Raw genomic sequence first — 26,282 nt, 5'->3', positions numbered from 1 at the left:
TCAACTCATATGTATACAGCGTCGACCAGCATTCAACTCATTCGAACTACATTTTAATATGAACGTTGACTAACTTTATAATTTTGAGCAAAGTTAATACCAATTTGTATCTTAATGAGACCTGTTAAAAATATCTCCGCTAAATCATTCTTCATTGTTATAATCCTGCTTTGCTCGACGTATAAGTAATGTTCATGTGGATTCTCATTTTAAGCGTGTTAAGCATGCAAGAAAACATTTTGGAATTATTATGTGTTTCCCGATCAGTTACTGCCAACATCTTTTTGATTTGTCTTTCTGTCTACCAATGTCCTCTTCTCTTGGTAACCTCCAGAGCGCGACAATCTCACCCGACTTGGTATTAAACCAACGTAAAGTTGGGAGAGTGATGTAGTGCACTGGTTCCTAACTACACGATTTTTGAAGCTAAACACAGAATTACTGGATAGATTTATGTCCAACTTATAATAGTGGACGTGGGAACATAGCACAGCCTCATAGACATGGTCGTTCTGCAAAGCTTGTCGTTAATCACATTAAATATATTATTCTATCTTGATGGCAAACATATTCATCAAAAGCACTAGATGTTAAATTGCTGATTCTTACGATACGGCGAGTCAGCGTGAGATCTAAAAGATTAGGTGGTCATACCACGACAAACCTACAATTTTAGGATTTAGTGTATCAGAGTAAGACTAAAACCGAGCTAAGCCATAATTCCACAAATATATGAAATCGAGTTATAACACAAGCAGTGTCACAGGTATCCCGAGTTTGACAACGCCTCTATACGTAACATTTCTATAATTGAAGAATGCCAGCTCATTTAAATCAGAACTCGGAAATGAAGTGGTCGGAACATATATTTAGAAGACTATCGTGAAGCAGTTGATTTCAGATGGCTAACTGTTGCAAGGGATGCGTAGTAGGGTGTGCTCACTTGTGATCTGGTGTGGATGCGTGACCAAACACCTTCAGCTAGATGTGACCGTTAAAATGTTGAAGACTTACAAAACCATTTAATTTGGGGATTAATTTACTGCTACAACACTGTGAAACAGTTGACGTTGGTGACGGAAAGCATCAGAACAAGAAAGACTAACAATAATAACAATACATAGATCTAGCCTTGAACAGGTGTGAGGTCATTTTTAGATGGAATTCAGAAGTATCGGGCATTGCTTTATGTGGTAATTCAATGAAACGCAGAGATAGAGTAGATGGGTACTGTGACTCTTGCAGAATTTTTGAAAATATCACGAAAAAGCTTAATCATTTGGAGGTTAATACAGGAATTTTGAGAAACGAAGAAGTGCTTGTCTAGAACTATAAATTAAAGAATTGCGTAATAGCTGAACAAAATTATAAGGGTTTACAGAATATTCAATTTCATTCCAGTGTGCCTTATGAACTGCTGCATATTGTCTTTGTTATAAATAAAATTCTCGAGCTGTAGGACCTCTTCTTAGAACGATTTCACAATAATGCTGTGAAAATTGCTGACGAATGAACTTTTTGTATTGAATGATATTCGCGGGAAATAGAAGGCTTGCGGTGTAACACGCATAAAAATGAGCAAACAGTTTTCAGAAGGATATTCTTCACTGCGTGAAGATGTGAGAGCCTTCATCGTAAATTTACATATCCACATTAAAGAGCAAAATGTCGTGGAGATTGAAAATGACACTCAAGTTAAGTGAGTTACAATTAATTGATAAATAAAATATAGGTTTCCCAAACTAACGGAGCAGTATTTCATGACTACCAGATGGCCAAGCGTAGATATCATTAAACAAATTGTTGACGGTAATATCATTTTTTGTCTTACTCAACGTTTGCAGATTCATTTTTTCTCATGCTGTATAACGAACTCTATTATCGACACATTTACGCTCACGTGAGCACCGGTTTAACAGTTGAAGATAGGATTCAGTCATATTTAAACTATACTAGTTTATTTAATGCACTTTTAGGTAAGTGAGATCTTATCCGTCAGTAATTTAAAGACTTTGAAATTGCACTAATTATTACTAGTTATGGATCGGTGTCAACAACTGAACATAGCGTTGTACATATCCCTATATATCAAGAGCAAAAGTGGCTTGAGGTTATCTAAAATACATTAGGCTCCGTCAGGATTTTAACATAATCATGCTAGGCTGGATATACACTTCTGTAACACTAAATTAGGGCGATACTATGATTTATAGACGAACCAATCCGATATAAGATAACGAGTCACAAATTTTGGCGCGAAATTCGTCCACACATTCGGCTAAATAGAGTTTTGGCATTATAGCTGACGTCAGTTCGTGATGAAAACCGTAATTCTGGTCTTTAGCCCTAACTATTAACTGTAAATGAGAACTCCAATTGCTCTATAATCCTCATTTACTCCTTATCAGTAGGTGTCCCCTCTCAAGACCACTTCAGCGTCGCTCTAAGGTTGTCCAAAAATTATAGTTTCACCCTAATTAGCATTAGGTCGTATTAATCCTACCCAACATCAGAGCTTACAATTTCCGAAAAATATTTGTGTTCTGCCGTCACTCCCCAAATGATAGCTAACACCATGATTATATCGAGGAAGTGATGCTTCTGTCATATCAAATAGTTATATCGATGGATTAGATAAACTTTGCTCGTGTCACATTGGCCTTCATACTTCTCATGATAGAGAAGTAGCCTGTTTGTACAGTTGCACAGCAAACGTAAAAGCAAAACTACTGCGTTGGCGTTCTGTTAAGAAGCAATGACTTAAAAATCACCAGTATTTGAAGTCTAGATATAAAGTGACCTCATGATTCATTATAAAGCTAATGATTGTATCCCTTATCTAGTTAAATATACCTCTAATATTGGTTGTTTTCCATATAACGGAGCGGCACTAGTAGTGAGTGGAGTAAATCCATTAAATATCAGAATGAACACTCAATACACTAGATACTTGCCTGCGTGTATACGACTTAACATTTGAAAAACATTATATACGATAATTTGTTGACACAAATTACAAGCAGTCAATACAGTTAAGTCCAGAGTAGGTCATTCTTTTAGTACCATAGTACTTTAAACTATACCCTTTTAATACTCCTATTGCTATTGTGATAACGCTTTTCATCGTTGTGTTTTTTGAACCATTGATATCTAGTGTTGTGACACACTTCTTGACTGTCCATGATTATTAAATTAATCATCAAGCGTTTTCGTCCTATTGGTTTTATTTTGGTATTAATGATTATTTATCTATCTGTAGTTGAAAGTTCTTTAATATGGGCAAATAGTCTCCTGTATGTAACGACTCGAGTCAAATTTATTGCACACTGGAACTTGAAAAAATGAGATTTTTGGGTGAGATGTCCCTATTAGTAAATTGTAATAGACAAACCAAACCATTATACCAGAGTAATAGTAATCAGTAAAACTCTCTACTTTGTATGTCAAGGAAATGGCATTTAGCTCATATGTGTTTTCCGGAGGAGTTCCGTTGATATTGATCTATCAATGTTTTTTCATACTAGCAACGCAAGTTTTATTCAACTTACCAATAGTCAGTTTTTATACTAAACACCCCGATTGACTACTTGTATGGTTGATATCAATAGGTAGGATTTTGTACGATTGGGAGTGTAAAGAAAGCAGCATAGATCGTATGACCTGATATTCCCCTTTTGTACTCGTAACTGTTCTTGTTTCTCTGTATACGACAAATGTGTTTTCGGTAGTTGGTGAATCTCAGCTTGTCTTTTTGGTTCATATGAATATACATTTTAATATTTCATTACAGTTGCTGAGCAACCAGTTAATTTGGTTCTCCCTAATCAGTGGTTGTGGGATATAATAGACGAGTTTCTTTACCAGTTTCAAAAGTTCTGCAGTTTCCGCAGTCGGTTAAAACTCAAGCCTGAAGATGAAGCTCAACTTTTAAAGAATCCAAAAATATGGAGCATACATAGCGTTTTGAATGTTCTATACTCTTTAGTTGCCAAGTCAAACATCAATGAGCTACTAAGCTATTATGCTCAGCAAGGTTAGTTACATTTTTCTGTACGTTTCTACCAGACAGAAACGCTTATTTTTTCGTAAAACTTATGTGGACTTCGTATTGTTTAGGGTTTTTCTTGTGATTCCTAAGGGACTTCATCATCATAATTTCGCTGCTGAAAGCGAGTATTTATTTGCAGTGAACAGGCTCTTGAAACTAAGCGAAATATCAATGGGTGGTTAAATCCCATTAAATGTACTACGTAATCAGAAGCTAAAATATGTTAGTAGCCTAAATTGTTTAGACTTCACCAAGATACAATATTGAGAAGCGGAAAAGTATTTGTCGAATACAATCCAGTCACTCTGTAAATCCCTTTCTCTGACATTTGAATAGATATGATGCACAAGAAGTCAAGTTTGATTGATAGTTAAATCTTAATTCTGTGGGTTGGTTAGTAGTTATTAGTCAATCTAGAATGCAACTAGTTCTATCTTTTTCAGCCATATTTATATTTTAAAGTCTTGTCTTTCAGTATTTTATCTAGCTACTTTCTGTTTAAAATAGAGTTTTTATTACTTATCATTATATAATATTCCTACGTTATAACATGTAAACAACTTACGTCATTGATGCTTAACCGTAAAATGTACTATAACCCTATGAAAAACTATTGCGCCAAGTATGACGTTCTTGTTGAGAGCCCCCAAGAGTTTCTCGATTTTATTTTATTATTATTTATTATTATAACACATAGATATTGGTACAAGAAGGCACCAAATACACGTGCGCCACACAAATCTTATTCCATATGTGTGAGGGCTGTGATACTGCCCGGGTGCCCAAACCGAAGCAGGTGGTTTTCATAGGGGGCCACTCCCCGAGCCTTTGACCTGAAGGTCTGACCCACAAGGCAGTGGAGCATCGTAAGGAGATGCAGTCCCATGGTAGCCGGTGACCAAAGATTGGTTCATACGCCATTTGTTCCCGCAGGATACTGGAGCCCATGTGCACCATCAGTTTGGGATCCGGTTAAAGCGCCGGACATTCGCTTTTCGTCCTCTCATTTTTGTAAATAACACCCCCGCCACGAGAAGGCAGTGAGTAGGACTTCCCTGGCAGAGGCTGTATACGCGTGGCCGTGTGAGAGTATTTCGAGAGGGAGAGCGGACTCTCCCCACTCTCGGCCGTACCAGGGCATTTGGGGGCAAATCATCTCACCCAATCAGTATCAAATAAAAAATATCTAGAAAAACTAGGGATTGTGTGTTGCAATTTGATTGAAAAACTGCCTATTTTACCATAAAATTCAGGGCGTTTCTTCAAGCTTATAAGAGGTAAAGGCAACCTGTAAACCTATAAAGATGCTCATTTTCTTTACATAGGTAAACCTTAAAGTAAAGCTTCCATTCTTCACGCATTTCTTCTACTATTTGAGGCTCAATTGTAAGAAGTTAATGTCAAGCGTCCGAGCAACACATATCATTTCTGCACACTGTTTTTGTTATTTGTTTTAAATTTAAGGCGACCCGGATGACATTGCAGATGATTTTGGTCGTTGCGTACTCTACAAAATGCTCGGGTTCTTCAGTCTTATTGGACTTTGTCGATTACATTGTTTACTAGGTGATTATTATACAGCTATTAAAGTTTTGGAAAATATTAAATTCAATCGTCTTGTAAGTTCTTTTTTCTCAATTACTATTGTCATAAATTCCAACTTCTGTATCCGCACCCATCAATAGAATTACTGATTTGAGTCCATTAATAAGAATATCTGCCTTACTCTTAATATTCCCAACCACCACTTTACCCCTATAAAATCAATATCACCGCCAATAACGACTGCATATCTCGGTTCCCATTGGTCCACACAGCTCTAGTTTTTATCCTAAATTGCAAGTGAGAACACGAAAATAGCCAGCCGAATTATTCTCAAAATTTATCTTTTTTCTACTCATTGTATTACTGTGTGACTCAAAAACTCATGATTAGTTACATCAATTACAGGACCACAATGCATCGTAAGTAATAAATTACAATATTTACCTGAATAAGTCATTTGTAGTAGAAAACTGAGTGATAGGTATATTATTAATTAACTGTAAACTATGATCAATTAACGATATGTGACTTTACTTATAATTATTTCAGTATAAAAATATTACTGTAGCCTAAATATCTGGTAAACATACGATAAAAAATATAATCTATCGTTGGATAGTCCTCATCGTTCCACCCTTTTTCACATCCTTCCAAATCTTACAACTTTCTACTCCATCAGATACAATTGTTTGTCAGTTAATCCTTAAGAATATTTCTTCCGGTTGACTGTACTTGGTGATTTGGATATTTGACTAAAATTATCTACTTACTTATCTGTATATCAACCAACACTTTTGATCTCTATCACTTTGTCAATTTTTATCATCTATTAACTCAAATTTTGCGGCTTCTAATAGTTATTTGTGCTTATTCAAACTCTTGTCGTCAATTATTTTGACATCACTAAACTCACTTGTTCGATGTAATAATTCTTTATTTGCAGTTACGTTTAATGGCCAAGGCATTTAGCTTTATATCATCAGATCGCATATTTGAACCCTGCCCTCGGTTAGTGTTAAGTAGCTCTCAAATCAAAAGTATCACACGAATTTGATGATATCAACCTTTGCTCAAGTTTACCATTGTTTCATTTGAATCGACTGCACATTTATTTGTACACCATAGATGTAACATTGATTTAGTTTGCAGGGAAGACTAGAATTTAACAAAAGTTTGAAGCAAGTCACTAAACCCTTTAGTCCATACATTTCCGTATATATATATATATATATATATATATATATATATATATATATAACTTGGTTATTGCTTGTTATTTATTATAGACCACTCAAAGATATATTACTTGGAATCTGGAATTACCCACCTTACTTAAACCTGTTATCCCTCTTGGAACATGCTTCCGATCAGGGATCTCCAAGCAACTCTGTCCTAGACTCTCCTTTCTGTCTGTCGACGAGTGTCTTTCACGGCTATAATGTTTACTTCCAATTCCCGGCTCCTGATACCAACAGTAATTCTAGACAGGTGCTCCGGGTCGAGTTGATAGCTTACGTTACATGTATGAAATTATGTATGTTTTCTTTACTTACCTAATACCAACATGCTTGCTTGTTTGCGTTTTGCTCATCTCACTTACTGTAAATATGTGTATCCATTATCATATTGTTAGGAAATGTATCATGAAGTACCTACTTGTCATATTACAACTGGTTATTATGTTGGATTTTCTTATATGATGATGCGCTCGTATCATAATGCTGTATCTACATTATTAGCCACATTGTCATATAAATCACGTGCAATAGGTCTTATATCTCAACGTGCTGATCTAAAAGAATATGTTAATAAACAGGCGGATCAAATGATGTCTTTGTTAGCTATCTGTGTAACTATGATTCCCACTTCGGTTGATTACAATATTGATTTGGATAAACGAGAGAAATTCACGGAGACGCTTAATCGATTGCAACAGATGTAAGTATATTTGTGTATTTGAGTAGCGCATATATATATATATATATATATATATATATACTTCGACTTATATCGCATTAGCTTAGCTAAATTTTGCAAACTGACCATTGTCCTATTGCGCGGTTTTTATAATATCACACTTACCAGTAATCATAACATTTGTATTTTGGCTGGGATATTGCCCATGGGTTCAAATCAAAGTGGATAACTTTTTAGGGAGCGATTCTTCAGACCTTTGACCTACAGATCAAATCCACAAGGCAGTTGAGTGACGTCAGGATATGTTTTCCCATGGTATCCGATGATCTAATCAAGTTCATACTCTATTCCTGAGACCTATTTACTCTATTTGTTTGGAGTCAGTGTTTTCAAATTCCTGTAAGTGCTCTCCGTATCTATCAACTCAGGTTACTCACCGGATATTCAATTTTCATCATCTCACTTTCGCAAAAATAATTGCACAGCTTATTGGCAGTGAGAAATGCTTACCTCATGGCCGATAGATTAATGGGAGCGAATCAGTAGTACGATCAACTTAGTACCTGTAGTCACGATACAACGTCAACTATGGTAATTCACATATACTTTGTGATTATCTACTTGACTAATTATGTTTCTAATTTACCGGTAGATCTATTATTCAAAAATTATCCTTATTGTTAACGGTGTCTTAGCGACACATTTTTCCATGCTTCTAAAATTATCAAATGAATAATGTAGTTACTTTTAATAATTTTTGAAGATGAAATGTTTGACAAGTTTTAAATTAATGTCTTTAAAATATTATGTTCTATATCTATTTTATGTGGCATTGTACTGCAGTAATGCAATGTATTTAGTAACTATCCCGTCTTATTTACAGTAGACATTATTTTAAGGTTGAACTCCCCCAGTTTAGCGTTACAAATACCCAAAAAATAAACTGAGTCATGTTAGTAGATTCAGAGTATCTGGTTGAGGTCTATGTGGTTATCGTAATCAATTGATTGGAGATGTTGAATGACAAGTTTCAGAATCGGTTACAATAGTGCAGATTCATTCCCTCTTTGTCTTCCCTTAGATCATAAGTCTTAAAATATCCAAATACCTCTTATTGTTAATGTAATCTTTCTCGAATCATATTCCCATGCTTAATCTTCTTTGCCATCAATAGCATCACTGTTATTTTACCAACTACTTTGATATTCATCTTAATAATCTCATACTAATGTGATAGTAACAATAATAATAATAATAATAATAATAATAATAATAATAATAATAATAATAATAATATGTAATATCAACTCGAACTGATTTACATATGTTGTGGTTTTATGTCAATTTTGGATGACTGGATTTGAAATGCAGTAGATAACATCGCCGACAATACCATTTTCAACTACATAGTTATCTCCAATTAATATTTTAGTACGTAGTCTATCGTTGCCTTCGTTTATCTCGTGGCTGTAAGATATATATTAACTCATTCACTAGGTACTTGAGAATAAGTCTAATAATACTATCTGGTTGCTCAAACCAAATTAGGTAAAGCGGGGTTCGAGGCTAGAGGTCGAACGCCTTAATTACTAAGCTACCGCTTCATTGTACGGGATATAGAAGTAGTGTGTTCAAAAATCAAGAAAAATTTTTGTGTTACAACTAAATTGTGCAGAGTGAAATGTTATTTGTGAAGATTAGTACTTTCCTGTTGTTAAAGCGATGTATGTTAGGTTTAATTCTTAGTTTGTAGATTTTACGCTAAAATTTAGATTCACCTAATTATTAAGTTTTAAATTGCGTTGAAATTCCCATCTGTTATTCTACTGTTTGGTACTAACAGCAAATGTTTCAATCGTTGCAGTTCACTATTTTGATGTCTCTAATTTACTGGAGTTCAATCCGTGTCGGGTGGAAACAGTTATCCACTTCAGACTACGGATAAAGGATCGTGCAGGATTATGGATCGATTGAAGTTAGACATTAACACCGTTGGATGCCGGCTCAGTGGTCTGGAGATCAAGCGTTCGCGCGCAAGACCGACGGTCCTGGGTTTGAGCCCCACGTGCAGGATCGTGGATGTGCACTACTAAGAAGTGCCATACTAGGACAGGACGGCCGTCCAGTACTTCCAGGTTTTCAATGGTGGTCTAGTTTAGATCGACTCACCAATTCAACCATTAAAATTATTGCAATCTCCACAAATCCCCATTCTGATTTATGTCAATTCCAAAGTATAACCGAATAGCACACTGTATATTGCCGAAGTCATGATATCATATCGTTCCTTATAAATAATTCCATTATAATATCGCTACATTCTAATGGTATTTTTAATTACTACTGTTCATAGCCTTCTGAACTCATTAGTTTAGTGGGTAACGTGTTGCTGTTTGAAGCGAATAGTTCTTGGTTCAAGTCTCGGTTTAGGCATCAACACTTGAATGCAGTTACATACAACTGAAATGTTCTAAACAGTATATAACGCGCATCCTGGCTTCCACCGCCTAGCTTTCGTATTAATTACTGTTGTTATTTTGTAGAGATGAAGCCGAATTCGCTAGTTCATTTGATCTTGGCTGCCCAAAATTTATCTCACCAGAAACTCCGTATTACGCCAAAGCTTTACCAATAAGTGATTCAATCACTCCTTTGGAACCACAACGTCAACAAACTGATTTATTCAAAACAGAAATTATTCAACAAATTGAACTATTACGTCTTCGTTCATATCTTAAGCTTTATACAAATATCTCTGCATCGAAATTGGCTAATTTCATGAGTGTAGTGAGTCTTTTATGTATAATTTTCAGATTGTGAAACTTATCCGCTGTCAGTTGTAGGATTCCGTGTGCTTACAGATGATACTTCTCATTAGACCCCTATACTGTCGTAAACAGAGTCTCAGCAAATCTTTAGTCAAAATAGGCCAAAAATTAGTCGAAATTAGCATATCTACTCAGACAATTATCAGTTATGCATGTTACTTTCTAACTGTTATGTGATGATCAATATATCGAAAGAAACTAAAGTAGATTATCAACAAATTGCACAACATTTAAAAATCTTTTTAAATGTTCTGATAATTACTATAGTCTTGAACATAGATTCTGTCGAAATCTTTTTTGTTACTGCTATAGATTCTTGAATTTTTGTTTGCTTTTCTACTTTTACCAATAAATAATAGCTCTGATGAACAAGAAACGCCTTAATGACTCATTTTCAGTTCATACTACCCCTATTATAGGAATGGTCTTTTTTACTTTGAGTTTGCTATTTTCGTTATGTCTCAAAGGCATAGTTGTTGTATTCAACATTCAGCTACATGGCTGCAAGTTTGAATCTCTATGTTGGTTTTTACAACCTGGTAGTATCATTAGTTCAAAGCTAGGTAACATGAATTTGTACTTGGTAAATAATTTTAAACGATTTTGTTAAGAGACATTTACCGAAATCGAACAATCCATTGAACTGAATTGTTGTCAAATTCTAGTTAATAATTACCACTTAAAGTTGATCATATTGTAATTACGTCACATTTAATATTGTCTACAAAACTCTATAGAATTGGTTAATCATAGCTAATAATAAAATTCAGAACATACATTTCATCCTATTTTGAACTATTTGTCAGCTAAATGTACATGCATGTCAGTGTTGATGTTCACATTGGAACTCGAACCCCTAGTACCTTTCACTTTAAATAGCCACTAAAATCAAGTATATTCAAATGGTTATTTACGTGGTATTATTTATTAGCAGTATGAATTATTACATTTTTTGATATTCAAGACGAAATGTTTTTGACCAATCTATTCATTTCAAACTATTATGATCACAATTTATGCCTATTCTTCTTTTTATTTGTGTATTTAAGTGCTTTGTTGTGTTTTACACAAACATTCTGGTACAGTTGTGAACCAAAAAAGGTATACGCCACACAAATTAAGCCGCAATATTGTGAATATATAGAAGATAGTGAGACAAAAAGTACAATCTACTATCAGGAATAAGTAAATAAAAATATAGCATATAATTTAAGATGTATTTTTGTGAGAAATATAACCAAAAAAACTCGTTTAAGAGGATCCTTCTCACTTTTATGAAGAATGTGACAGAAAACTACGTCAAGATCAGTACTGGTTTCTGCCTTAAGTTATGTTTGATAACATCTCAAGCCTCTTAGATACATCATCTGTAGAACCTCAACCAGGAAGTTAGTCAATCATATGTGCGTTGTTTCAAGTTGTCACATATCAGCAGAGAAATAAGGCAGTAGCATAAGGGGTAACTATGATTAATAGTATAAGAGATTAGGCACAAAAGCTATGATTTGAGAAGAAAATATGAATTTGTTCAGTGGTTGAGATGACTTAAAACCTTATAATATAAGGAAAGACACTGAATAAGTGCACTAGAGCTATTGCAAACTGTTTTGAGTTGTGTACCTAAAAGTCTATAACTATTAGTTATGATAATCATTCGGACTTTAACCAGAAAGTCTGAACCTACCTACACTAGTCAGTCCAACAGTCACTGACTTCATAGATTAGCATATCTTGGTTTGATCGCCCCAGGAAGCCATGATCAACTAACGAATGCCAATCATATTCAAATTTCCTGGATACCACGGGACTAATGTCATAAACTGACTTACTACTTCATATCTTTTTGTACACAGTTCATTTCATTGTGTTTTCTACATTTATGCTTCATTCGTATCATTGTTATTATTTTTTTACTGCTCAACGTTTCTATTCAAACAATAGTCTGAACCATCTTTACATATGGAATTAATGGCTTACAAGTATCGGTTAAAACAAACTATGAGTCAAGCTATTGACGCTGCAAAAGATGGTAACGGTTTTGGTACATCGATCAATTCTGATTTGAACAGTTCTCAGCAAATGCATCCACATTTGGATTTTTATGTTGATAATGATACAATTTATGTCGCTGATACAACTGTTGATAGAAGATTTTCAGAATATTTCATTCTTCATATTGAACAATTACAACAGGTGAGATTATTTTAGATATTTTTGTCTTTTTTTGTAATCGTCCTATTTTCTGTTAGCAAGTTTTAAACCATCCCACTTTCATTGTTCGGGATTAAGTTTGATTAGTTTTAATTGATATATTTGCATACTAGGTGAATTACCTTGATGTAACCATCTCGCCACAAGTTTTTTTATAGAATAGATAGATTATGGCTAGCAGTGAAACCGAGAACGCTCGTTGGTAACGTGTTGATACTGGAGCTTAAGTTCCAATGCGGACATCATCAACACTGAGATGTGGATATACCTGCATATCAGAGTTAATGTTCACTGTGGAACTCGAACCCAGTACCGTTCGCTTCAAACGCCATCGCGTTATCCACTTAGCTATCAAGTTCTGATAGCCACCTTCTTGTGCAATGGGGTGAATTCCACTGCTAGCCACTATCCATCTTTGCTTATAAAACTTGCGACTTGAGGAAATATCGAGGCAATCCGTGCAGGATGCACATATGCCAATAAGAGACTGATCAATTGCAGTCCTAAATAACAATGGGAAGATACAAGCAAACAACACCAAGTGAATGTAAATAGTATTTATATTTTTATGCCTAAAAGTAGTTTAGGAATCAGGACTATGGTTTATAGAATTCAAGTCATTATGACCACTTTTCAGTCCTAGCCCGTTCGTGGCTCTGGTTTAGTGTTAATTCCTACCATATCATCCAAGTTCGATAAAAAACATCCTAAAAGCTTCAAACTCATTGCCTGAGGTCAAAGTTTTGCTTCTGACTGTACAGTAGCAGAATGTTTCGTTCGGATAACCAGCATCTGGAGTAGTGCTGCCTTCTCATAACGAAAGGACGAGGTCAGAAATTGTCGAACCTAAATATCGTACACATCACATATTTCCGTCTCTGATGGACATGTATTAAAAATAAGATGATAACATCTAAAACCACTTTCAAAAGAGCCGTATTTGACTCACCTCGTGCATTCCTCCCTTGAGCCCTGCCATCACACTCTCAAGTCATCAAGATCACCCCCTACCCAATTATCTTCCCATGTGCCTCGAAACAATATATCATCCCACGCCATAGGGAACCAGGAGCTGATATCCATTCTTATAACTCTAATAGCAATCAGAATAACTGACTTCAGATTCGATAATTGCCAAAATTACATCCTTCTGTTTTCTGTTGTTTTTGTTTTTAGATGAACAAGACATTGGATACATTGGAACGACGTATACATGAAGCAAATGTTCAAGAACCAAATGATGCAGCTCAACTCAGATCTTAGCTTCATCATGAATTCATGCTACATTCTGTTAAGTGTCTACTCTGTATCGTTTATTGTTTAATAAAGTTGATCACTTGGACAAAGCTGTTGTGTTTGGTTTTTTTTCTACTATTCTCACTGGACTGTTTGCTTATTAATAGTAGTATGTATGCAAATCATAGTATTTTCATTTTGTACTAACATAATTAGAGGTGATTTTATGCGGTTATTACTCCTCTCGCTCAGTTTTTAAGAAAAACAAGTGTCTAGTATAGTAAGATGAACAAATATAAGTATATAAATAAATAATAAGTTTGTAATATCCCAATGAGTAGAAAAATTAGATTTCGTGACTTAGTGTAAGTCACTTCTTCAGAAAATAAATTACCAAATTAAAATTAATCCAAGTTTAAATAGTACAACGGAACAATAAGAATAATATGTGATCAATCAAAAATGGGTCTGAACAAGTGGATGTCATGTCATTCCTGTCAAGGTGATTCATAAGTGATATGTATGTAAATTTGTGTGTATGTATGTGTGCACTGTTTAAGGATGAAAAATTGTGTGACATTTATGGTGAGAAAACATCAGCATTAAAATCTAATTCGAATGATCTAAGAAGAATTGTTCATAATCTCTCGGACAGAAGCTTAACCAGTCATGAAATCACTCTACTGGAGAAAGGATTCAATTTCAATTTACATAGAAAACCACTTAGTACTGTTGAAATTGCTCCAATTATAGAACCAAGAATCGCACAACTACCGGAAAAAGAGTCGCATTTATTACGTCGAAAACACATTACACCAAACATTTCAAAAGAAGAATTAAAGGCTCTGAATTCGCTTCAAAAAGACGAAACGATTATCATCACAAAAGCCAACAAAGGCAACTCAATAGTAGTCATGAATAAAGCTACTGAACATCTCTCAACAGGACCATACGAAAAGATCAATCAGAAAAAATTCTCAAACGATTAAAAGTAAAGTCAAATCAGAAACAAGTCAACTTTTGAAAGAGCTAAAACCAGTCATTGGTGTCTCGCTTTGGTTTGCTCTGCATCCCAAATCATGTAATTTTTCACGGTTTTATGGTTTATCAAAAATTCATAAACCAGATATCCCTCTAAGACCGATATTAGACTTTACCAACACATGCGTTATCGAAATATCTAAGCAAAATATTAAAACCACTACAGCTTAACTTACATAATATGATTTAAGATACATATTACTTTAAATCAAAATTATCAAGAAGAATGAGATCATGGTAAGCCTTGATGTCGTCTCTTTATACACCAGTATTCCCATTGATAAATGCTTAGAATTCATTAGTGCCTTACTAGAGAACGACAATACTCTTTCTGACAGATGTCCTTTGAGCATCAGTCTAATCATGAAATCTTTAAAACTCTGCTTAAATCCGACTCTATTCACTTTTAACGGGATGTTATATAAACAAACTAACAGTGTAGCAATGGGATCCCCCGTGTCCCCGATTGTAGCCAACCTTTTTATGACACACATAGAATCAAATATCTTCGCCCACGACATTATACCACGAATTTGGCTTAGATATGTAGATGATACATTTGTTGTGATAAAAAAGACTCATCTAAAATCTTTTTCAAAAGAGATAAATACACTTTCATCTCACATCAAATTCACGAATGAAAATGAACATGGTAAGCTACCATTCGTAGACTGCTTAGTGAAAAAAAATCTAAATGGAATTCTAAATCTATCCATCTACCGAAAGCCTACACACTAGTCGCTATACTGACTTCCATTCAGCACATCCTTTCAGTGCTAAGATCTCGCTAGCCTTAAATCATTTTAGGAGAGCTAACAAGATCACATCAGAAGAAGACAAACAAAAAGAACGAAAGAATGTAATTAGTATCTTAAAATTTAATAATTTTCTTATGAAGATTATCAGAAGTATATTAAAACAAGACGGTTTAGTGCGTTATAATAATAATTCGAATGAAATGCCATGGATTGGTACTGCAGTTCTGCAATACCGTTATGGCACAACAGAAAAGCTTCAAAGAGTCTTAAAACAACACAGAATTAAAGTATATTACAAAACAACGAAAACACTCTGAAATACTTTAGTTCGCTTGAAAGAAAAAATCCCTTCCATGTCCACACAGAACTGCGTCTACAAATTAGGTTGTATCGATTTTGATGCCTTCTCTATTGGAGAGTCATCCCGCGAAATCTTGACTAGAGCCAAGGAACATATTAGGTACACAAAGAAGCCTCTTAACAATCCCTTACAATTGGATAAACTTCAAAATAAATCGGCACTAGCAGTTCATGCCATTTTCAAAGACCACCAAATTGATTTCAAAAATATCAAAATATTGCAAAAAGGCTTTTCCAATTACAAAGATAGGAGAGTAGCTGAAGCGTTCCATATAATGCTTAATCCTACTTCTCTCAATACAAAAGAAGGCCTTACCATACATCCTACGTAAACTATCTATCCTAGCCATTCAGTCTGATCTTATTTATAATTCACACTGTCATCTCACAAATTAAACTCTATCCTTTCGCACTTTAAATGTCACACAATTTTTCATCCTTAAACAGTACACACATACATACAAATTTACATACATATCACTTATAAATCACCTTGACCAAAATGACATGACATTAACTTGTTCAGACCTGTAATTCAGATGCTGTATTTCATTTACCAGAAATAGACGCGTTTTTTTCTGTAATCTTAACCGTTATGTAAGCAGTGAAGTGCCCAACATAATTGTTTTGTTGTTTTACTGAATTTCCGTGACTTAATTTTTGTTAACTATAAAATCCTCTATTTGGTGATTTCTATACACTGAAATGGAAACGATACTCATAAGTTTATCATGACCACAGTATGTAAAAAATAATGGTAAGCAAATTTGTAAAACCCTTCATAATCTTTTGGGATAATGAGTTCGCCTGTTGATTAACTCATCTGTTCATCTTTGTGAAGATCGCAAATTCAAACGTTACTTCACCACTTTCACTAGGATTAAGCGTAAAGCATCATTAAAAAGCATAGCACAAAAGCGTCTGACTTATGAAGCGCGAATTACGTAACCATATATATTAGGTAAACAATACAAAGTGATAGTAAGTAGTCCACCGGTTTTCTCGCTATCAATCTTTACTTATTATGTGTGGTTCCATAATCTATTTCATCGGGATCACTGACTCATAAGCTACCTAGATTTATTTAATATTTTCACATACATATATAAATATTCATTTATATTACAGTAATGCCTTATAATGATCTTACTGAAAACAACATTATTCGCCTATTTTTGTTGTTCCAATTTTCATCTTAACCATACACCATATTGTAAACTTTTGAAATTTACCATTTAAATAGTACTATTTTCATCTCTCCTAAGTCATGTGGTATATCCATCCGTTTGTGTGTATATGTTGTGTGGCAAAAGAATTCATTTACGGTTGATACCAAAGGATACCTGATAGTATCTACATTAACCGTACAGTGAAGAAGCAGTTTGTCTTATTTCCCAACAGCTAAATCAATCGTAAGTCAGTCATTGGTAATGTGAGATGAGTGTCACATGGAATAAAGATAGAGGCAAATGGATCTTCCGTTCTATCCCTTGTATGTGTACGCCGATAAAAGAGAGGGAGTCATGAATAATAATGTGGCAGTTGTCCAATACTTTTCGGCTTTTCTTGCAATTCCAACTCGTCAGTTTGTAGTGGAAATAACTTCCACACTATATTTTTTCTTTAATCACAGTTCAATTGTAACTATTATTACTGTTATTCATTTGAAGATCGAGTTTCTTTCTTTTTCTTGTGAACATTTAGAAATTCTCTTCTCTATGCTAGAAAATCTAAATCCAGTGTTACATGTACCTGTAAAGCCTCGGCTAAATAGACTAGGCTTAAATATTAATAACTTTGAGTGGGATGGTCAACGTCAACTTATTGATAAAGCAGAAATATTTGGTGAGTTTTATTTCATTTTGATTCTTATCGTTTCCCTAATTTTTTTATTCTTGAGTATGGATGAAATATTAATTCTTGCTTTTAACGACATAGGTTGTATTTACCATAGAGCGATCTCAGGTGAGGTGCCACTAAAAGCAAGAGGACACTGGGCAACTGTTCCACTTTCGTATGGAACTCAGCGGTGTGCACCTGTAACTGATGATCAGCGATCGAACCCAGGACCCTCATATCTCACACTTAACCATTTGAACCGCTGTTTTGGTACAGATTTTTGCGTCTGCCGTCCGATCACGTACAGATATACACACTTACTGTACTCGAGTCCATGCAAGCGAGGATCATAATAATAAGCAGGAGGCTGTAATCAGCCACTGAGTCTAAATCTTCATAGACTAAGATGGTTGGGCCGTGTGTTACATATGCATAAACACCGATTACCACGATGTGCAATGCTCACTAGTGCGGGGGATGGTTGGAAGAAAGTTATGGGCGGACAAACCAAAGCGCGGCATCAGTCCTTGAATTCACTAACTTCTGGTCTGAGCCATGTTGGTAGATCCAGACTACTTGGTTGGAGTCCGTGTGACTATCATAACCAATAGTTGGAGACTATGGGTGACATGGCTCAGAATGGATCACAGTGGCGTAGGTGTATCTACTCTTTGTCTTCTCTTATACCGTTAGATTAAAATTGCTTTATACCTTTATTTATACGAACTAATTCTTTCTTCCTGTATTATATCCTTATACACGATCTCTTTTATATATTACTACGATTGAAGTAACTACTTCTATAAATTTGGTATTCATCTTGCTGTGTTAATGAGATGTGGTAACTTGGACCGATGCATATATGTGCCTGGTCCTACGTTGCAGCTGACTGACTGACCGAATGATCATGTGCACAAATCATTGGTATATATAACCCTCAGAGACATGAGCTAAGACTTTCACAAACTGCATAATCAACTTTGTCTAATAACCTACCTTATTTATCATCTCTCACCTAACTCTTGACTTTTAAAAAGTATGTGAGCACAAATACGTCTTATGTCTAGCTTTTCTCAGTCTACTACAATTTCAGCTTCAAGCATTTCGATACATAACACGATAATCATTCAGTTTCATTGGCGCTAGCTGTTTCATGCTTAACATGTCTAAACTCCACTAGTCAATACTTCTTACTGGGATGAGACAGTTGATCAGTGCTCCTTGATTTTCATCAGTACCCCGGCTGACATCATGTAGTACTTTTCAATTTTCTTTATCAATTAAAGCGCATAGTTTTATCTTTCATTTCTACACTCGCAAGTGATCACCTATTGTTAAATTAACTGTTAGGTGATCATAACTAGGTTTATAATACTACTTCGTTATTTTATTAAATGATATTTTATCAACTTCCGTATGAGTTCCATAATATGGTTTGCTAAAAACGAAAATAAATAAAATTTTATTATTTATAATCAAACAAATCCATACTATCTCAATACTTGTTGTAGCATATTTTATATTATTAATCTTAAATTATGTATTAAGATCATATTCGTGATATTCGAGATCCTGAACATCCTCATAGTCTTGAAGTGTTAAGTGTACTGACTGATGATTGGATTAATGTGAATGATGCCGAAAGTTGGGTTTGTGTTGAATATTCACCTACAATCCCTGGTTGCAGTATGGCTACATTAATTGGATTGGCTATTAAAGTGAAATTAATTCGTTCACTTCCCCGACGATTTAAAGTGAGTTTTCCTATTAAGATCTATTTTTGTTTCAAACACCAGTTTTTAATTGGCTTTTATTAGGTGATTGTTTTATCTAAAGTATATAGTTAGGCTGTTTGCATGCAACTATATGACCTTAACACTTCCGAACAGTTTGTTTTCTCATCATATGACCTATGGTTGATTAGATTAATAGATTTATATTGAATGGATTACAAAACAACACTCACTTAATTAAAGAAAAAAACATATGATAATTGTTTATTCTGGTGCAACATCTGACCTGTAACTGTATCAGTAATACATATATATTAGGTAACGTAAATTTACACCAGGAAAACATTTGAATGATTTCAATTCATTAGTTAGACTGAATAAAATTACATAGACCATGTAACAGCCTAATGCTTCTCGTTAATTTCAAATATTGATTAGTAATTCGTAACGTAACTAAAACCAACTGAACATTACTGTCATTGAATAGAATGTGTAATGTCCTCTTATCGATACACCAACTATGAAGTATTATCAATATGTGGTGATTGTAAAAGCAAGTTGTTTTAGTCATTATAACATGGAACTATTTGTAAGGTAAGATTATACTTCATTTTAATGGTTGCTAATTCAAGAAACCAGTCAGCTTCTAATTTATAGTTTTCATTCATGGTTATATCACTGTGTATTAATGTGATCATATGTTGATTGCTGATTCACTTTATTTTGATTATAGACCATCATATTAATTGTACTAATTGTCACTTTGTTTTGTGAATATATACATCTTAGTGGAGAAATCTCTAATTATTCAAGTTGTACACCTTGGATTTAAAACTTTAAAATTTAATGTTTATAAAAAATTCAGTCACTTGTTTGTATCATTGAAGAAATGATTAAATACGCTTTCCGGCCCCTCTCATTCTTTCATTTGCTCATTGGGCTTGTTGCGTCGTGGGTGGAACTAAGTTAGTGATTAGTTATCAATACCAAGGTTGGACTTAATAGTTTCAAATAAATTTAGCATTTGGTAGAGATTTAATAATAAACATATTATTTACTCTGAAGAAGTGACCTACATTAAGTCACGAAACGTCAGAAATGCATTCTTTTCTAATCATTGGGTTATATAACACAAAATATATATTTATTATTCGCGTTTAGTTGTTTTCTTCAAACATTTATGGAGATAGTCTGATAGATATTTAGCTTGTGTTCATCCTAAGCAAATTAGCATTCAATTAGTTAGTGTAAAGGAGAAATCGAGTGTTAGCGGGACGTAGATTAGATTAAGGTATACTCAATGCACGATTGCGTTGGTGCACGCTGATTGGCTAATTCTTATCCAATCAGCACTAGTCGATACTTCAGAACGCTTTAGAATCTTCTCATGTAAAAACTATAAATATACTAACATTTTTCCTACTGTGCTTCTTACTTCCATCTAACCTTGTTATTTGGAATATAATCTCTTTCCTGCTCAATCATGTTCTGATTTGGGGACTTGTCGAGTGAATTGGTGTCCAAGTATACTAAGCAATAGGATTAACTGGGTTGTAATAAGAAAGAATTATAACGTCGATTTTTATTTCAGAGGCGTTGAGACTATAATGTATGGACGACTTTTAAATGACCCTAAAGTGACCTTGATAAAATTCACTTATTTACTTAGGTTAAAAAAAGTGGTAAATTAGTGTTAGAAATCTGCATTAGGATTTAGTATTAGAAGTTAGGGTTATGTATTAGAATTAAGGTTTTCATTACTAACTGACATCAGCTATAGTGCCAAAATGCTACTAGACTATATGATTGAATAAATTTAGCCCAAAAACCAAAACTTTCTACCTGAAAAATCTCATTGGTTTGTTCAGAAATTATATAATTGAAAGTTTAACAGCCTAATTCCACTGTCAAATGAACATATCAGAGAATTTCAAATATAACGCATGTTTGCTTTTAAAAATTATATGATTGTAGATCATATCAACCTGGGTTATAGCTTCCTAAGAAAACCACTTCGGTCTGGGCACCCGGGTAATATAGCCCACACACAAATCAAGTGACTTGTGTGACGCATATGTATTCGGTGCCCCTTTGTACCAACATCTATGTGTTCAAATAAATAACCATGTCAACCACTTTTGATTGATAAGATTTATATAGCTAAGATGGACTATCTTATACATTTATACATATGGTGTTGCATATTTTATCTCAGTTTATATTTCGTTGTGTTATTCCTTGAATTAAAATGCTTATATGTGTAATTCAGTTATAATGCTGAGGATAAATTTAGTTCACTGATTCAATTACATTTCATTCCTTACTATTTTAATTATTATTTTTCATCTTTTTCTTTTAATGTGATGTAATAATAGTAATGGTAATTATAAATCTTTATGAACTATTCTGTTAAATGTCAACAGTAATTATATTTTCTTTCGTATAGTCATTTGATTGTGTGATTTGACACACAGTGCCCCTTTGTCTAAAGAATTACTTATTATAAACCAATTCTAATTCTGTAATTTCGTATCTTTGTACTCTATTGTTAGTTCTTGTATGATAAGTAAGTAGTCCATAAGATATCAAAATGGTTCCTTCGTTGCTGGGATTAATAAATGGTATACAGCATTTTATATCATGTTATACCAGTGTCTTGATCTTGTCTTATTGTAGTAATACTTAATATTTAGGATCCATTACTATCGGTAAACTGTTTTTCATTATCGTTCATTTATCATTTCAACCGTAATAAACTTCCTTTTTTCCACTGCTTTTCATTTTTACAAAAATACGTTGGTCTAAATGTTTTTATTTTGATTCACAATTATAAAGTGCAAATGTTGCGTTGATATCGGTGGTTTTATTGTTTTGTTTTACCGTTTTATGTTAACTGTTTTCAACTAAGCACTAGGTAGGGATAGCGGATCGATTGATGGATTTGTATATCTTCACCGATTAAAATAGATAGGACTTTTCACATATACCAAACCTCAGAGTAGCTTAATGGGTGATGTTAGCCTGTGTGACAGGTGATTGGTAAGAAAACTAACGGATGTCAAACAAGAACGTGAAATTAGTCCATGAAGTCATTGACTTTCGAAATAGTCAGAAGTGGTATGCATAGACGACCTAGTTGAGGTCTTCATGATTTCCATAATTAATAGTTGGAGACATTGTATGACACGGCTCTAAATCAGTCATAACAATCCACTTTCATTCGCTCTTCGTTTTCTTTGAATATTTCAATCTTAAAATTTTATTCAACAAATTAATTTTTTCTCCCCGAATTCATAGTGCCTATGCCTGACTTTTTCTTCTTTTGTCGATATTATTACTGCTTATACTACTCCACCATTGATCTTTGAAATTTCTCCCCGATGTCCTTATGTCTAGCTGTGACATCTTGAATCGATGCGCATACATTTGCCAGATTCTACGTTACTTATTACTACTGATTGCCAGCTTTGATATTTAAAGCAATTAATCCCTTTGATAAATTTCAATAATGTGATAAGAAGACGGAAATTATCAGAACTATGTGATATATTAGCACAATACAGTTCGAACAATCTGATCACACATATACTTGTTAAGAGCATTTATGTATAAAAATAAAAGGTCAACTAGACTGGAAATGGGGTAAGAGGAGATAAGGATAGTAATAAGAGTAATAATAATGTGAACACAATTCGAAACCTAATCACTCTGGATAATAAGTCAATATTACCAGGGTAGGTTTAAGGTAAGAACAAACTGTTTTTGAATACACAAAGGGGATTTGAATTTTCGTATGGCGAAGGCTTCAATAAACCTTAGTATACACCCTTTTACACTTAGATACTACATAACAAAAGCCGAGTTTAGATTAATCTTATGGCCTGTTTCAATTTTATGTTTAGCAATAGAGGATGATGGATGTTTATCCTCTGCTCTTATTGGGTCACTTGATTGTACTTGTTTCTGAAACGATTTTGGTACATGTTCACACACCCTAATGTGTGAAGTCTTGAGTGATGTGCTGACTGACATCTGTTCAACAATGCCTAAACTAGATATCTCCGAGCATAATTTGGATTGATTCGGAGCTACTGAATTCAACCATGCTGATACAAGATGAGGAAAGTCCTTGCGGCAGCATCAGATACTCGGAACGTGATTTAACTCCCACTGCTAACTTCTATTTCACCTTTTATTTTTATACATAAATGCTCTTAACAAGTATATGTGGGCTCAGATTGTTCGGAATGTATTGCGCTAATATATCACATAGTTCTGATAATCTTCGTCCTCTTATTATATTATCGAAACTTTGATATTTCCCCTAAAATATTTGTATCACTTACCTCCATATTTTTCTGTCCCTCTTTTTTTCCTGTTTTTTTTCCTCTATAGATTGAAGTCAAGGTGAAACCTGGTACACATGATTCTGAAGATGAAATTAATAAGCAACTTGCTGATAAAGAACGTGTGGCAGCTGCTTTGGAAAATCCCGCCCTGCTTAAACTAGTAAATAATTGTCTAGCAGTTCAAAATGAGTAAAGTATATTTCAGATGGCCCTACTCATTCACTTGTCATTACTTGAAAACAACATTACATGTATATTAACTGAAAGAATGTTTGACTTTTATTTCATAAATTCTTGTATATTGTTGTGAATAAATAGTAATTTAAATGTACTTCTGAAAAGTTATTTATTCTTTCGTTACTAATCTTTAGTATCAAGTTTTAAAGAAGTTTGTAATTAAACTGTAAACTTACATTTTTAGATCAAACTTGTTCACTTCTTTTTCAACTATTTTTAAATTTCACTGGTAACAATTTTACAAAATAAACCTCATTATTTGGTCCTCAGTTTTACACAATCTAGATCATTCACGCGCAGACATGCTTCAGTCCAATGATAATGCACAATTAAACCAAGGTGACAGAAATGCGTAGAATTTTTGTTTCGTGCCTGTTGGAACTGTACAATTTTGATTATTCTTAATCTTCGGTTAGTAGCCGGCCAACATTACTCTGGATTCGAACACCTTGTCAGTCGATCTAACAATGAAACAACTTTTTTGGCCAAACTTTATTTTGGATACAGATTTCGTGCATAAGGATATACTAACCTCGATCACAGATTGTGATAAGAAAGGCAGTTTCCCTTAAGCGAGTTACTACAAAATTAATGGACACACGAGGGTACATATACTGATCTCTACAAACTAGTACTGCAGCACGAAAAAAAATGAAAAATACCTGAATACCATCTTCCAAAAGAGCGGCTACCCAATCAACTTCAGAAAATCACCAGCCACACACATCATCAGGAACAAAGTGAAGTACAGAAATCAACAAAAGGGTCACCCTACCGTACATCGAAGGCATATAAGAAACAACAAGACTGTTGAAACCCTTCGGAATAGGTGTTGCGCACAAACCAACAAAATCACTACATCAGACCTATGGAAACCAAAGAATGAAATGACTAAAGGAGACAAACCAAACATCATCTACCAAATAAATTGTGCCGATTGCAAAAAATACTATCGGGCAAAGCGGACACTTCATCGTCGCCTGCATGAACAATAATTAGCGGTCAAACGCCTTGACATATCCTCGCTTATATCAATGCATGAGGACATACATTCGACGGAGAAAATGTCGAAATTTTAAATAGAGGCAACTCCAAAAACACCAGGAAATCTTCAGAAGCCCAGCACTCAGGTCAACCAACGAGCATATCGAAGTCGATCTGATTATGGACAAACATAGGAACAAAAATCAAACCAACGAGAGATACAACAGAAACAAAAAAGTAAACAATGATAGGCTTCAGGTCAAAATGAACCAGTCAACATCGAGGTCTACAGGACAAACTGTGGACAACATGTGAAGAAATTCAAACACTTCACTTCTACCTGAAGTTTTCGCTGATGATGTCGTTCAGAAGAACGATGTAAGCTCCACGACCAAACCATCCAGATCAGAGAACAAAACTTCAAGTCCATCCACCTGAGCCACAAATCTCCACCATCTCAGCATCTGTTTTAAGGCTGATTAATGCTCGAACATAGATTTATCCATTTGGGATATTATGCATATGCAGCCTAATATGCCATTGGCAAATCAAAGAGGTAAGTTAAAGGTGAACAGCCGTTTGTCAAGATATACAGCCAATATCAGGGAAATCGTTCTCACGGCGGAAATTTTTTTTGTGAAATTGGGAGGACGAAAAGCGAATGTTCGGCACTATAACCTGGTTGGTGAATATGGAGCATCCACCTAGGACAGTTGGGAAACCTGATTTCAAACCAATGGTGCATATGGGCTAAAAGACCCCAAGGAAACAAATGGTGTACGAACCCATTGTTAGCCACCATTTGCATGGTACTTCATCTAACGTTAATCCGCTGTCTTTTCGATTAGACCACTAGGTCAAAGGCTTAGGAGTTGCCCTTTACGAAATCTACCTGATAAATTCAACCAAACCCTTTACCCCTATCGGTCCTCGAGGTCATTTCTTACCCGACAGGAAATCAGACGCCAATAGGAGGCAGATTAGTTCTCTGATGTACCCTATTCACTTAGAGATATGGGATCATGCAACCATATGGTTAGATTGCTTGATCATACAGAACACCAAATAAGGCGTCACATTTCGATCACAATCGAACCACGAACAGAGGAGGGCATAGAAAGCACTGTAAGACGCTTTTTGGAAGTGCTGTATTAGTGTATATGGAAATCCCTCTGCCTTTATATTTTCGCAAATTA

The 26,282-nt window shown here is 34.5% G+C and overlaps 1 protein-coding gene across 2 annotated transcripts; it reads left to right on the top strand.

The window, feature by feature from the left end:
• Positions 1-1,402: 1,402 nt before the first annotated feature.
• EIF3L_1 (Eukaryotic translation initiation factor 3 subunit L) lies at positions 1,403-24,983 on the top strand. 2 transcript variants are annotated; one of them, XM_012942537.3, is made up of 12 exons: positions 1,403-1,699; positions 1,733-1,809; positions 1,845-1,976; positions 3,791-4,033; positions 5,513-5,667; positions 7,227-7,531; positions 10,054-10,297; positions 12,280-12,531; positions 13,726-13,954; positions 17,649-17,789; positions 19,332-19,537; positions 23,912-24,983. In XM_012942537.3, exons 1-9 carry the CDS (start codon positions 1,575-1,577, stop codon positions 13,810-13,812), a joined length of 1,620 nt encoding a protein of 539 aa, XP_012797991.2. In that variant the 5' UTR covers positions 1,403-1,574; the 3' UTR covers positions 13,813-13,954; positions 17,649-17,789; positions 19,332-19,537; positions 23,912-24,983. The 2 variants fall into 2 exon arrangements, with proteins under 2 accessions (XP_012797991.2, XP_051064851.1); XM_051217451.1 differs by having other exon boundaries at positions 5,513-7,531; positions 13,726-17,789.
• Positions 24,984-26,282: the final 1,299 nt, after the last annotated feature.

The sequence above is a fragment of the Schistosoma haematobium genome, chromosome 5 (assembly GCF_000699445.3).
Source record: "Schistosoma haematobium chromosome 5, whole genome shotgun sequence".
NCBI lineage: Eukaryota > Metazoa > Platyhelminthes > Trematoda > Strigeidida > Schistosomatidae > Schistosoma > Schistosoma haematobium.
Note: the sequence above shows the minus strand (reverse complement) of the source record. Positions and strands in the feature narration are given on the sequence as shown.